The 14,640-nt window shown below is 40.6% G+C and overlaps 3 protein-coding genes across 4 annotated transcripts; 1 reads left to right on the top strand and 2 right to left on the bottom strand.

The window, feature by feature from the left end:
- Window positions 1-35: 35 nt before the first annotated feature.
- Window positions 36-1,316, bottom strand: LOC306714002 (putative G-protein coupled receptor; the record flags this gene model as incomplete). The annotated part of the gene is made up of 1 exon (XM_079183896.1): window positions 36-1,316. The coding sequence occupies one exon, from the start codon at window positions 1,314-1,316 to the stop codon at window positions 36-38; it is 1,281 nt and encodes a 426-aa protein (XP_079040022.1).
- A 3,484-nt stretch (window positions 1,317-4,800) lies between these two features.
- On the bottom strand, window positions 4,801-7,910 carry LOC306694067 (uncharacterized protein). Its single transcript, XM_079156779.1, has 6 exons — window positions 7,749-7,910; window positions 7,273-7,443; window positions 7,011-7,167; window positions 6,147-6,322; window positions 5,732-5,960; window positions 4,801-5,613 (listed from the first exon to the last, which is right to left on the bottom strand). The coding sequence occupies exons 2-6, from the start codon at window positions 7,426-7,428 to the stop codon at window positions 5,411-5,413; spliced, it is 921 nt and encodes a 306-aa protein (XP_079012905.1). The 5' UTR covers window positions 7,429-7,443; window positions 7,749-7,910; the 3' UTR covers window positions 4,801-5,410.
- Window positions 7,911-8,232: 322 nt separating this feature from the next.
- On the top strand, window positions 8,233-12,949 carry rrp9 (ribosomal RNA processing 9, U3 small nucleolar RNA binding protein). 2 transcript variants are annotated; one of them, XM_079186540.1, is made up of 15 exons: window positions 8,233-8,401; window positions 8,570-8,664; window positions 8,768-8,880; window positions 8,978-9,045; window positions 9,611-9,652; window positions 9,746-9,872; window positions 9,991-10,115; window positions 10,211-10,303; window positions 10,423-10,523; window positions 10,622-10,756; window positions 11,667-11,729; window positions 11,850-11,995; window positions 12,219-12,298; window positions 12,439-12,512; window positions 12,799-12,949. In XM_079186540.1, exons 1-15 carry the CDS (start codon window positions 8,318-8,320, stop codon window positions 12,899-12,901), a joined length of 1,449 nt encoding a protein of 482 aa, XP_079042666.1. In that variant the 5' UTR covers window positions 8,233-8,317; the 3' UTR covers window positions 12,902-12,949. The 2 variants fall into 2 exon arrangements, with proteins under 2 accessions (XP_079042666.1, XP_079042665.1); XM_079186539.1 differs by having other exon boundaries at window positions 11,850-12,010.
- Window positions 12,950-14,640: the final 1,691 nt, after the last annotated feature.

Below are 14,640 nucleotides of genomic sequence, written 5' to 3'. Positions count from 1 at the left end.
GGCTACTAATGCTGTGGCTCAACAGTGAGGTATATCTAACTGAACTCTTCAGGGATCTGTCCTGGTATCCTGAAATCAGTCTGCCCTGTTTGATCCAGAGTGCTTCTGGGACTGGATGTGGCAAAGCTTGCACGTGTCTCAACTGTGCAGCTGGTCCTATGGAGGAACTGCAGGAAGTTCTCGTGAGCGGAGCCCTCATGGCTGGACACGGCCAGCTCCACTGGCCGAGCTGAGTAGCAGCGCCTGAGCTTACAAAGTTCCTCCCTGATCTGCCGGTTAAGAAGCCCATAAAAAAATGGGTTAATAGCAAAGGAGGAGTATGCAAGCCAGGTGACTGTTTCCTTCAGGTCAACTGGAATGTGGGGTGTTGCATCTATCATCAGATATAGGTGAAAGGTGAAGTAAGGCAGCCAGCAGATCAGAAACTGGCCAACAATAACCACCAGAGTGAGAGCAGCTTTACCTCCACCAAAAGGCCGGTCACGCATAATCCTACGTGGGGCGTTGCGGGTTGTGATGATGGTAGTCTGGCTGTTTATTGAGTCAGAGCGATGCTTCACTTGACTGTTTGTCCACAAGGGCAGGGGTCCATGCTGGCGGGCAGCCACACGGGCCACCTTGTACACATTACAGTAGACGGCAAAAATCACAACAGCAGGCAGGCAGAAACAAGTAACACAAAAGAACACAGAGAAGACTCGTCTGTGGTCACTGTGGCTCCAGTACAGCGAGCAGTGTGCGGCACTGATGGAGCTCAGGCTGCCATAGGACGGCCACCCAAACACGGTGGACAACCCCAGCACGGCAGAGGCCACCCACACCATCACTATCACGGCTGCAGTCAGTTTCAGCGTCATCTTGACCTCATAGCGCATGGGGTGGACGATGTAGTAGTAGCGCTCCACACTGATGGCTGTGATGGTGAAGATAGAGGCAGCCATGAGGATTACATTGAGGAAGACGTAGACCTGGCACTCCAGTACTGTGAACACCACGCCAGCAAAGTACGGAGAGCTGGACACAATCCCAAGGGGCATGAGCAAGATGGCACACAGCAGGTCCACTGCACACAGGTGGCACACAAAGGCAAATTTCCTGAGATGGGGGGCTTTTATGACAACAACCAGAACAGCAGTGTTGGCAAGAAGTGCCAGAACATTCAGGGTCACCATGAAAAATATCCCTGCCAGGTCCTTGAAGCGTGTCTGCGGGTTGGGAAGGGTGCCCAGCTGTCTGCTGGGAGCTGAGGGCATCGGTGCCCAAACAGTGGTGCTGTCATTGTACTGAGGGTTCAGAAATGAACTGTTTTCCTCCATGATTCATAGTAAAGGTTTCAAAGTAAAAGTACACATCTGTATTCCAGACTCCCTCATTGCTCAGTAATGAGGCCGAAGAATCCTTAAGACATCAAATGACATACTCGTCACTCCTGTGTTGGAGAAAATAAAGTTCATTAAAACATTAACATATATTGCCAATCATGTTCAATAAAGACTACATGTAATCTTTAAACCTGCAGTAATTAGTGGAAACCAGCAGCGAACACAAAACTAATATATCTTCTTTTGAGTTTATATGGTTAACATGTACGTAAACAGACCAGCATATTACTTAAGGAATTTAGTATTGCACTTGAACGTGAGGGGGCTCATGATACACCGATTTTAAAAGAATGTTCAAAATCAAAGCAGTTAACATATCTTGACTTCAATCTCCAAAAATGTTGAATTCTACATTTCCCACAATGCAACTAATAGACCGTCTCTGACTTTAAAAGGTCTCCATCTTTCAAACTATAACTCCAGTTTTAATGCAGGCTTTAATGAACCCTGATGACATCACTATGACATCCTCCAGAGCCACAGAAGACATTATACCGTTTTTTTAGAGTAGTACAAACCATGACAAGTAAACTAATCTGTTGGTGTATAGTTGGTGGAGCTTCCCTTGTCCATTTCATTGGTACTTGTAGAGCAAGTACCCAAACTGATATTAATAATGTAATTCAGTAACTACATATTACAGACAGTTATGAATCCCCATTTTATTCCTTAAAATGTATCCCACCAAAAGTGCTTGATATAATTGGTAAATACAAACATCCAGAGCTCTTCATTGCACCCTCACAACCTTCAAGATAACACACACATGCACACCTTAAAGATATTGGAAAGTTAATCAATTACTATTTGGGAGAATATTTAAGAAGGAATGCTCTCTAGTGAGGGAAGGACATAATCAATAGGAATAATTCATGGAGGACACCCTGTCTCTCCTCCATCCGTCCCCATCCTTTTGAAATGAAAGATAATGAGTGTGCTTGTTTTATCCCAGCTGCGGGGAAGTGGCTGCTTTGATTAGTATGTGTTCAGTGTCACCCTGCACCGCACCATCAAAGAGCAAACCTCTTACCAAGGCAGGTTAGACCTGCGGTCATTGTGTAGTTTATAAAAAACAACCAGAAAGCATTGACTGAATATATATTATGTGTTCACTGTACATTTTAATTAAACAAAATACAGCAAATGCAAATTTCAAACATCCTCATTTTCGAATGGTTGCTTTTGCAGTTTTTCTTCCCTCTGTAGTATCTTTAATGTACCTCTCCATGCATGTATCTACCATCTTGTGCTGATGATCATAATCAGGTTTCAAACGTATGTCTGTGGAGGATGCTGTGTCCTAAATACATGCGCTCTCTCCCTGCCAGTGATCCACTGATGCTGTAATCTTCTCTGGTGGACAGCTATTGGCAAGCAATGTTTCCAGTGAGATTTATCCGCAGGAAGCACTAGTACATGTACATTCTCATACATATTATGTAAGGCTGCCCTCATTTTTCATCATGTTGCACCACCGACTACATGCTTTAAACCCACGTTTTACTCCTGGAGAGATGATCACTTAGCCAGCCACTAGTCATTTTCAGTTTATTTAGTTCTCTAAAACCTTTTCTAATCATTAATTCAACAGAGAAACATGAATTGGATTTAGTCTCTGCTGTAGTTCTTCTCTGTTACTATACATTATAATGAGGATGAGGTAATTATGCACGTCTTTTAATCCCTCATAAATCCATGTTAGAGAGGAATTTACCATGCAGAGAAACCCCATAATCCCACCCTTTGTTAATGTCAATAACCAATTGTAAGGCAAAAAATGTATATTTTCAAAATGATAACCATTAAATATCTAAAATGTCTCAGTGACTAAATGTGCTATTATAATGAAAAAATGAAACAAAATGTGTTTCAGATGTAATTTAAGTGAAAGATAAGATATTGAAATGTGTATTGCATTACTCTCTGTTAACAGACATAATTTGCCCCATTGAGGAATAAATGACACAAAAATGACATTGATGAGTTGCAGTAGATTTTCTATCCTGTATTCAGCAACATGTTGATGCAATGGGGATATTGTAATAGTAGAGTCCATCATATTCACCAAAGACATTCACGTAAACTCACATTTATAGCAATACACCCCAAAACTATTTAAGGTTTGGCTGCAAATACATCCATCTCCAATCATGTGTGAAGACTTTATTGTGCGGTTTGTCATTTGTAATGCTAGAAGTTCATTTTCAAAAACACTAGCAATCCTTTAGTATTTTTTAGATACTGCTGATTTATATTATCAGTTACCCCAGAGGGTTGTTAAAGGTCTCAGGGCTCTTGTGTTAATATAATAGATTCAATTTGTCAAGACAAATCAATGTATTATTTGTAACATTGAACTTCAATTCTGCTGACTCAAATAACTTGTCTCAGTCTTTTCCTCAGCCTCAGACTTACATAATAGAGACATTTTGAAATTATCTATAATAAATGCTACAGAACTAAACCTCTCATTTGGAGTGATAACATTACAGGAAAAAACATCAAAGAGCCCACTGTATTTTTAATTTAATTATCAATTATCATTTATCATTTATCATTTATATTGCTTGTAACAGCAGAACTAAACAAAAACAACTCTTACATTTTGAAAACTGTCTGTAGCTCCTCCAAAGTTTTCTCTGAGTTTTGTAAAGTTGAGTTTTTCCATGGCGATGACTCTTCCCTGAATCCTTTAATCAAACTCAGCATTCAGGTGTTGTCTTCGGGTGTATAAGAGAGCTGGTCCACCTTCCAGAGATATATTAGGAGCTATTCACAGACTGTGAAAAAAATGGTAGCTTTCCCCAAAGAAACAGACGTACGAGCCTTGGTGACGGACCCCAGGGAGATTCACACTGACAGAGAGAGGTGATGTGCTGAGCCCGCTGAGACAGCACAGCTGGTTGAGCGAGAGGAGGGGGGGAGGAGCCAACAATTGCTGATTGTTCAAATCACATCTTTCAAGACAACATGACTCTATCAAACCGCCACCCGCTGACATTAAGCATCTCTCTCCCTCACACACACACACACACACTCATCAGTCAGTATGTGGCAGTGACTGTCACACACTGTCCACTATGCCTCTGTCTTTACAGATGTTCCTCTATTCTCCTCTCCAGGGCTTCTGAGAGAATACATATAATCTGAAGTATTGGATGGATTTCTTCAGTCTTATTCAGCATTTTACAACTGTAGTATTTTCTTCATCTTATTTTTTTTTTAAATCAAGAAACAGAAACCTTAAATTCACAACAGCTGCAGTCTTTTGAAAGTTGATCATTGCTTGCAGGAGAGCATGAAACGGGGCTCAGCGCTGACATCTGTTGGTTGCTGCAACAAAATTGCCAATGTGAGCGTTCAGTACTTAAACTGAGCCGATGTAAGAAAGGGTCCAAGTGAAGAGAACAGAAGAATATCAGTTCCAAAAGTTTATTGTCCCATACGTAGTTAAGCACAACAAACAGACAAGTGATAGATTTTTTTCTTTTTGAAGGTTAAATATAATTTACAGCATATATTGCAACTGCAAAAAAAACTATTCTAGAAGCACAGTATCACTTGGTGTACAGTTTGTTATGAACAGGGTACAAATATCACCCTTATTATTTAAAACATTTTTAAATGTCCTACCTTTTAAAAAACACGCAAAGGCCAACCGATTGAAAAGTGAAACCAGTATAAATGTTTGACAAAGGCCAACTTCACAGAAGATTTAGACACAGCCACTTACTACCTTAAATAAGAACACTTGGTCGTTTTTACCACCGACGATTACACGCAACGTTTTATAGTGCTGTCCAAAGTATTGGTTGGGTCACCAGATTAAATTTAACACTTTTGGAACAAACGACAGACAACAGCTGTAAAAAAGAAAAAAGAAAAAATCTAAAAAGTGTTGGAAAAAATAGCTAACTTCAAGCACTAGATTTCAATACTGAATAAACTACAGGTAGATTAAAAGGGCAACCTGTCACACTATCAGATAATGAAAAACTGGTGACCAACAGATGAAGGCAGACTCAAGATTATAACTGAGAATCATTTTCCATTGCTCCATTTTCAGGCAGGAGTGAAGCATCTTGGCAAAGGCTTTGATCAATACTAGCTTTGTTTTCAGCTTTACCCATACCCAGTCTCTTCTTTAATAGCTTGTCCTCATTATTCAACTTTGTACGGATTGCAATTTTTATTTGGCTGCTTTCAACGCCGAACTTGACTGCCACATGACCTGGAAGAAGAAACATGATAAAAGTTTTAATTCCCATATTCAAATTGATAAATACAAAATCTACAAAAAAAAAAGTCTGTGTGATAGAAAAAGTGACACCAAATGTTCTCCATCTTACCAATTAGACTTCTCAAGATCTCAGGGGGGAGTTGAGGCTTGTGGCAGTCTTCTCCAGTAAAGGTGTTCCTCCGGCCCTGCAGAGAGTGCGTGGCCAACGTTTCTCTGTCAAAAAGTATCATCAGCAGAGCTGACGTGTACTTTTTGTAGTCTGCGATCTCTGCGATGCGCACATAAAGATTTTTTGGTACTCGAAGATGCTCAGTGATAAACAAGAAGTTGTCGTCTTCCTGAGAGAAAAATCAAAATCAAAGAGGTTAGCTTTATACATCGTCATTTTTGTGAAATTGTCCAATACCTGTTACTTGAGCTTGAAAAAAAAAAAGCAAACACTTGAAGCAGGAGCGATGAAATATTGTATGATAAGCTCTCCTACGATATTGTGTTGTTAGAAGACATGGAATAAGAGCACTGACCTCTGGGATATTAAAGTCCTCCCTCATCTCTTCCCCAGACTCAGCCAGGAAAGAGACGGTTTCATCTTGAGAGGTCTGCGGCGCTGCTGCCGCCTCGCCTCCTTGGAGAACGTGATCCAGAGTGACTCGCAGTTCATGTGCCGTGTGCCTCATCTGCATCATGAGAGTGTTCATCTCTGTAAAAAGTGTAAAAGCACTTAAGAAAGGCTGAAACAGAGCAAGTTCATTCATAGTGTAATAAACAGTATTAGATGGCATGTTTACAGCATAGGCTCAGGGTCATAGATGGATTTTAGCAGAAGCCATGAGTCCCACCTAAGAACAGCCAAACTCTGAAAAGTATCTCACAAACTTTAGATTTTTCATTTAACTGCCGTTTGGTTTTTTTAATCTCCCGACATTGTGGGCTTGATGAGTCCTCAAAACTTATTAATCATTTTTTAACAGGTCTGTAATTTTCTAATAATTTACTTGAACATTTTCTGGAAAATAATTATGCAATTGGAAGAAACGCTCGATATAAAACAGATAATTCTGGACATTCAATTCTGGTGGTGTGCTCGCCTGGAGAGAGGTGTATGTTCTGCATGATTTGCTTGGACTAAAACCTCTGAAGGCAACAGTTAACCATTTCCCTTTATTTAGTACCAAACTAAATTGTTTCTTGAGATTACAAGCACGACAAATAAAGCATTACCTGTAATGCATTATTCTCTTGATTTGTTTCTACTAAAACACACCATAATAAAACTTAAAGAGTCCAATGTGTGCGGTATGTCCTGCCCAGTCACATAGAGTAAATGGACTGTGTGGTCTTGTTAATTAGCATATTAATTAATAAGTCAGTCGCCTTTTTCCACCCACCTTTCAACTCCCGCAGTTCTCTCTCGGCCAGAATTCTACATCTGCGTTCATACTTGAGTTGTGCCTGCAGTTGCTCAATTTTCATCAGGAGGCTGATGGTGTCTGTTCTGACGTCTGGGCTTGGAATATTTTCTTCATCAAATTCAATGGTTTCATGCTGCCAAATGAGAGGAAAACACATAAACAACTCGAATGTGCAAGTGAGGTAAACAACAAGGTTTGTTTTGTTATGCACAATTGCAATTAAAACAGCATATCTCACCTCATTGTTGGGAAAGGGGGAGTAGCTGGACTCCTCAGCCAACCTGTACTTATCCTCCACTGGATCACAGCCAAACTCCTGTGAGTCACTACCGATTTTTATCATCTTGACTGGCGGCTGTGTTGGAGTCGTCCCTGCTTCTCTCTTGGGTGGCATGGGAGTGAAACAAATCTGTGGAGAGTACAGATTTGAACAGTTGACACATCGAGCACAGCTGTTTCCGGCACAAGACGGGAGTCAAACTTTGAGGGAAACTTTTTCATTCGACCGACGTTGTTGTTTGTCTGTGCATTTTCGAGACACAAATGAAAAGTTAGTTCACAACGCACCCCCCCCCTTCCTCCTCCCTCCTCAACCCCTCCTACTAGCTTCTAGATTGCCTTCAGCTGGAGCTCCTCTGACTGATACCAGCTGTCTTTCAATACATTATCAAATACACGTGATATTTAACGTTAGACGGTCGAGTTGAGGCTCACCTGGCCGTTCAGCTCTACTTCACGGATGAACTGTAACCACACTCACTGAGGACAGAGACAGCGCAGTACATGCAAATACTGCGTAGTAGAGGAAGTAGTAGTACTACTGCAGTACTACAGTACATAGATCCCGATACAATTACGGCTAGTTTTCAACAGCCGCGCTAAAGTTCCCCGGTTAAATATGTGTGAAATGCTGCTGCTGTATTTATGTTTTACTGTGTGTGGTACACAAGCGTGCAATATGGTTGCGTTGTGAAATTTATATTTTTACAATTATGTGCGGAACAAAGGTGCGAAAACGTACTCCCCGAGGGAAGTATTTTACCACTGTACAGTTTCCTGTTAATCTAAATTCGTGGTTTAACCAATGGGAATTGAGAGTTATAACAAAAGGCGGGACATGTAGAAGGAACTGTGACGATCAGCCAATCAGCGTCCGTCTTCAACCGTGACTTCGGCTGCATAGTTTGGTTGAAGTGAACCCATGTGGGTCCAATGTTGACTTGCTCTCTTAGAAAGTTGAGGAGTTAACTACAGGCAGCGGTTACTTTGAAACGCGTTTCAAAATGTCTTCGTCTTTCTTTAGTAAGAAGAAAGAAAACCCCAAATTAGCCAAAAAGGGGAAAAATACAGCGGCGCTCAAACGAAAGGTACGTGAACTGGACTGTTAGCACGTAAGCTAAATCGAGTAGCGTTAGCTAACCAGCAGGTTAACACATGCGACTGGTCCTGGTCTTACCTGCTGTTCTAACTCGGCCACTAATGCAGCATCACTGTACGCCATTTACAACCTTTACATTGTGTTACTCCTGCTGCAGGGCGATGGGGACTCGGGCGGTAAAAGTAAGCTACGAGCCAAGAAACCCAACTCCAAACACAACGAAGAGATTTCCAGCGACTCGGAGACAGAGGGGTTAGTTTCTCATGGGCTCACTCCGGCTTCTGCATTAATGATCACTTTGTAGTCCCGATTTGAAAGCAGTTGTACATTTGTGACTTTGTTTGTTGTCGCTCAGTCATGTAGTGCCCAGGAAAAGACAGTCCAATGAAGATTATGATTACGACGAAACACCACAGGAGAAGAAGCTTCGATTGGCCAAACGTTACCTCGAACAGCTAAAGGAAGAAGGTACACTTGTATCATCCAAACAGCATAACTAAGAGACAGTACTTCTATGCCTGTATGTATTTATGTATGTATTTATTGTGTGATCTGATCTCATCAGAGGAAGACAAAGCAGAAGATGACTCCTTTGAGAAAGATCTGATTGCTGGAAGACTTCAAGAAGAAGTGGTGAGAGCATCTTCTGTGTTAAAGAATGTAAAACCACTGGGGACATGATGATGGTGACCAGATCCAAACCTACCAAATGTAGGACAAATAGTGTTTGTGTGGTATAATGCTGAGGTAGTCTCACGTTTCCATTTCTAACGTTTCTATTCTGTTTCAATTCATGTCGTACCCCCCCCCCCCCCCCTTTTTTTTTTGTGAAATTGAGAAAAATAAGCTAAAACTCTCTGATCACCCAGTTATAATAATGGTTCCGGTCTTTGTTGTAGCTGTATCTCCTTTTCTTTATGGTAGTTTCCATCATATTCTGCCTACATCTCATGGCTTGTGACTTTGTGGTGACTCAAAACTTTCCTTAAATCACTCTAAACATTGTCCTCTTATTAAACTGATACCATTATCCAGATGAGTTACTTCATTGTGTCTCAACTGACTTCCGAACTAAACCTGTGTCATGATCTTAGATAGTTTTTCTTTTTTGGATTTAATTACGTTTGATCAATTGCCATACACTAGTTATTGATCTTGTTGTGTGTGTGTGTGTGATGCTTTAATTTTTTTCCCTCAGCTTGAACAAAAAGGAAAGCTTCAGCGACTCATTGCCAAAGATGTAAGAATGGACATTTTCATTCCTTTTAATCTCCACAGAATGTAATTCTGATGAACAAACTGACTCCTGTTTCATTTTTGTTCTGTCTTTTAGCTCATTCCACCGGATGCTTCGGAGATCAGGGTGTTAAGAGGACACAAACTTCCAATTACCTGTCTGGTCATTAGTTCTGATGACAAGTACATCTATTCTGCTGCCAAAGACTGCTCCATCATTAAATGTTAGTATACATTAAAAAATCTTTTGTTGATACTTCAGGGAAGAATGTATGAAATTTGAGGGGGAAGAAAACTGAATGTTTTGTCGGTCTTAATTCCGTGTTTTTCTTATTTCTTCAGGGGATTTTGAGAGTGGGAAGAAACTGCACACAATACCTGGTGGAAGGAAAGGTACAGAGGATCGGCATGTTGGACACACAGCCCATATCCTGTGTATGGCCATCTCATCAGATGGAAAATACTTGGTGAGTAGTACTCTCTCAGCACATCCTGCTTTTGCCAGCAGTTTGCCAAAGTGTGACTTGATGTTTTAAGAATCTTCTTTCTCAACATTTCTTAGGCCACTGGAGACATGAACAAACTGATCATGATCTGGGAGGCAGCAACATGTAAACATCTATATAAATTCACGGGACACAAGGGCCCTGTGTCGGTACGTTCTCTTTCTCTCTGTTACCTGGAATACAATCTTTTTTTCATCTTACCAGATGTGTAGATACTGTCGCTCTGAGGACCTCCTGTGAAACGCATCAAATGTATGTTCCTTCGCAGGGTCTTTCATTCAGGAGGGGAACTCATGACCTGTACAGCGCCTCTCATGATCGCTCAGTAAAGGTGTGGAATGTGGACGAGAACGCATATGTTGAAACTCTGTGAGTAACTAATCAGAAAATAAATGATTATCTCATCGCCCAACGCCGGAAGTTGTCTTGAAAGTTTGAATTTAACTGTAACTTGTGATTCGCTGTAGCTTTGGGCACCAGGACGCTATCACAGGACTGGACAGCCTGAGCCGAGAGCTCTGTGTGACGGCAGGAGGGAGGGACCGCTCGGTGAGGGTGTGGAAGATAGCCGAGGAGTCTCAGCTGGTGTTCCACGGACACGAGTGAGTCCGGCCGTTGTTTCTACGTCTCCGTTTGCACCTTTTTCATTTCACATGTTTGTCTGTGGTCAGAACCGTATAAAACCACAGTGCTGCACATACATTTATTAAGGGAAACGTTTCATAATTAAGTAAAAAAAGTATTACTTTTCCAAGGTTAAAACAACCCAGACATTTTGTGAGTTAGCGGTGACGGGTTAACGTTTTTATTGAACCAGGAAGTCCCTTAATGGAAAGTAGCAGCGCTCACAGCTCCAAAACTAATAATATATCAGAAACACAATAGTGGCAAGGATTAAATGACTAAATCAAACCTTTATTGTCATGCACAAAGAGCATAAACAAATAACAGGTGAACGTCAACAACCATATATGACGGCACATAATATAACATTAAGCATGAGCATCAGAAAAGAAAGCATAGTTGGGGAAATCGATAAAAGACATCAGGGGCAAGTTCAATAAAAGTTAATTTCAAATGAGAAAAATATACCACAATAGTGGTACATTGAGTTGCTACAGTATTGTACAAGTATAAGAGAATAATATGTCTGAATGGGGAGTACAAAATGGTAATTCACTCCAGTTAACGTATACATCCACAAGAGTAGAATACGTATTTACAGCAGTATTCAACAGTCGTGTAGAGTGTTATATTCCCTCCAGACAGCTACTATAGTGTCTAGCTAGCTTTATTAGCAGTAAACTGATAACAAGTCAACAGTCACAAAGCAGCCATAATTAGAAGTAGTTACAGATAAACCTTTGAGTCTGTTACATGGAGAGGTAGTGGATGAGTTGACCGTGGCAGTGATTTTGGACAAAACTAGTTTTAGTTAACTGTTACAGAACTGTGACCGTAGTGGTTGCAGCAGCTCATCTGTCACTTTGACACTATTCTGTCTTCCTGCAGGGGTTCAATTGATTGCATCCAGCTGATAAACGAGGAGCACATGATAACGGGAGGCGATGACGGGTAAGACGGAAGCGGCTCTTACAGTCTCACATTGTCTGACTCTTTACAGCGTTGTTCCAGATCCATTCATGGTTCTCTTCCGCATTCTCCTCTCAATTTTTTTTTCCCGTTCGACCTCAGCTCGGTGTCTCTTTGGAGTGTCAACAAGAAGAGGCCTCTCAGCACGGTGAAAAAGGCTCACGGTTGCCACGGTGACGCGGGGCTGGAGCAGCCTCATTGGGTCGCGTCGGTGGCGGCGCTTCAGAACTCGGATACCGTCGCCTCAGGTGCTTCTGACGGCTGTGAGAGTCCTCACATACACGCATACATTGACTTTATTATGTCTTTTACGAATGCAAACTTTATCAATAAAATGAACGACCATGGACCTGATTCAGTGCCCTGCACGCTTATAAGTAGAGCAGTTGATGCATTCACGTTTGTCTTAGCTGCACTTAAGATGTCCTGTTGTCTGTAGTGATGTAACGTTACGACTGTTCTCCTGTACAGGTTCACACAACTCGCAGGTGCAGCTGTGGAAATGTGGCCAGAATTACCGCAAGCTGGAGCCTCTATTCAGTGTACCAGTGGTAAGCTCCTTCTTCGTCCGCTCTTTTGGAAATGGTCACGTTTACACGAGATGTACACATTATTCACAATGAATTCCTGTCAAACACAATGGCCGTCTCAAAATAGCTCATTGTGTCTCTTCCTCTGCTTTCTCTCTCAGTCCGGTTTTGTCAACAGTCTGAAGTTTTCGAGCTCTGGTCAGTTCTTGGTGGCAGGAGTTGGACAGGAGCACAGGTAACTTAAGGCCGGTTTATGTTCAGGGACTGAAATGTCCACTAGATGGCAGAGTTTATCCATCTCTCATCTGTCAGTGATGGTAGCTTGAGGTGACATCAGTTGATTTGAAAGGAACCCACACAAACATTTTAGATATTCGGTGGTATTTAACCACCTAATATGGTTCGATGTATGATTGACAATGACTCACTTTCTCCACAAAGGTGTGAGGCGCTGCTATCTGGGTGATGTTGTCTGATTGTATCCGTTACCTCTGACTCTAAGTTTGTTTGTTTTTCTGCAGGTTGGGACGATGGTGGAGACTAAAGGAGGCCAGGAATGGGATCTATATTATTCCTCTTAAAAGGAAACTTCCAAATCCAGAGGAAGCCACGATAACTGAATAGTGGACTGTTAAGTGTCTTTTATTTTGTAAATTAAAGGTTTATGAACTGCCTGTGTATCATGTTCTCATTGTTTTTCTTCTTTTTTGAGGAAGATATTAAAATTCCCAAAACCACAAGATTTATTTTAGTTTGTGAGAAAGCTTTGACAGCATCAGTGAAGGTGAGCTGTGTCTGACACGGGCCACACAAGAGAAAAGACTGTATTGTCTGACCAAGACTTCTACCGTCTAATGATCAAAACTTGTTTGTACTATTTCATTTATTTTGTAAGAATTCTGCTGAAAGTTTCAGTCAACTTGTCTGCTGGTAAAAGTTAACCTCACTTCAATAAAAAAAATTAAAAAGCAAGATTCATGGGTTACGTTTTTGGTAACTGCTTCTGTGGAGGATATTGTCAGCCCGTCGGCGCTCAACATTAAGATATAATTAAATACAGGAGATTATTTTATCACTCTTAAAGGACCTGCAGAATTATTTAACTCTTGCAAAATATCTTTGACTAATAACATGCAAGCAGTCAAGTTTATAGTTGGACTGAAAATGGCCTCTTACATATGTTGACTGAATATAAAGAAGCGAGAATCCTTTAATTAGAAGTGAGTCATTAGCATAACCCAGATAATAGTGTTTTATTAGAGGCGATGATTAACATCATGAAGCCGGTTTAGTTTTGCACTTTCTTCAACATTCCAGCAGGTGTCCTCTTTGGCTTTGGCAGAAGTGTTCTTGTCCTTTTCACTCGTACAAATATGACAATTGTTTGTACATAACTGTTCGGAGGGGATGACATTTCTACCATATTATCTACTTTTACAGTTAAACATTTTTGACAATGACTTTTCATTTAGTAAATAAAGTCACTCCTGGATGGGATGCAGGTTTCTTGAAGGTACATTTAACCTGTAAAAACAGACCAGGCAGACAGTCGGCGGGTTGTTTAGAGATGGTTATTACAATTTAATATCAGGAAACTCCAATCATATATATATATAAAAGATGAAAAACCTGGGTGAATACATGTATAATTGCACATACTCAACTAATGGATACAGCAATAGTTATAGCTTTGAGATCTGAGCACCGAATACAAGTCTTGGTAATAGAGCAGACCTAAACGTCGTGCTACACCTGACGATAACTCAAACTTAACATCTTCAGCTGTTTTTTTTACTCATTGGAAGAAATACTATAAGTGGATTCAACTGAAGACATTTGAAAGGAAGTTAATTTGGTTTTAAAGTAGGAGGGGATCAAACCTGTGCGCAAAAGCTGTTGTCTCTGAATAGCTGCATTTAGTCTGATAATAGTATCAAGAATTGCATGAGTGAACCCAAACAAAACAGTATTTAATCTTTTAATATTAAAAAACATTTTATTTCCATAAATTACAGGAAAGCACACACTGTTATACCAGTCTACAATAACACACCTCCTTTATATTGTCTATTTGCCTACTTTTCATCACGTTCACAAAGGTTAGTCACATATTTTGTAGAGCAGAAGGGCTACATTTATTTCATAGCTTCTTTTTTTTTTGTCAATGTCTACAACATTTGGATATATTCACAGCACTTTAAGGACAAGATAAGAACAGCCTTTTGTTTTGTATAACACTATTGTTTCACAACCACCCATTTGACGACAAGACTCTTTAGGACAAGGCACAGTGCATTTAATCACATCTATATCTGTAAACCAAGGAGATCACAGAATAATAAATCTATACAAAAAGGCTTTAC

This window comes from Pholis gunnellus (genome assembly GCF_910591455.1).
Source record: "Pholis gunnellus genome assembly, chromosome: 3".
Lineage (NCBI taxonomy): Eukaryota > Metazoa > Chordata > Actinopteri > Perciformes > Pholidae > Pholis > Pholis gunnellus.
Note: the sequence above shows the minus strand (reverse complement) of the source record. Positions and strands in the feature narration are given on the sequence as shown.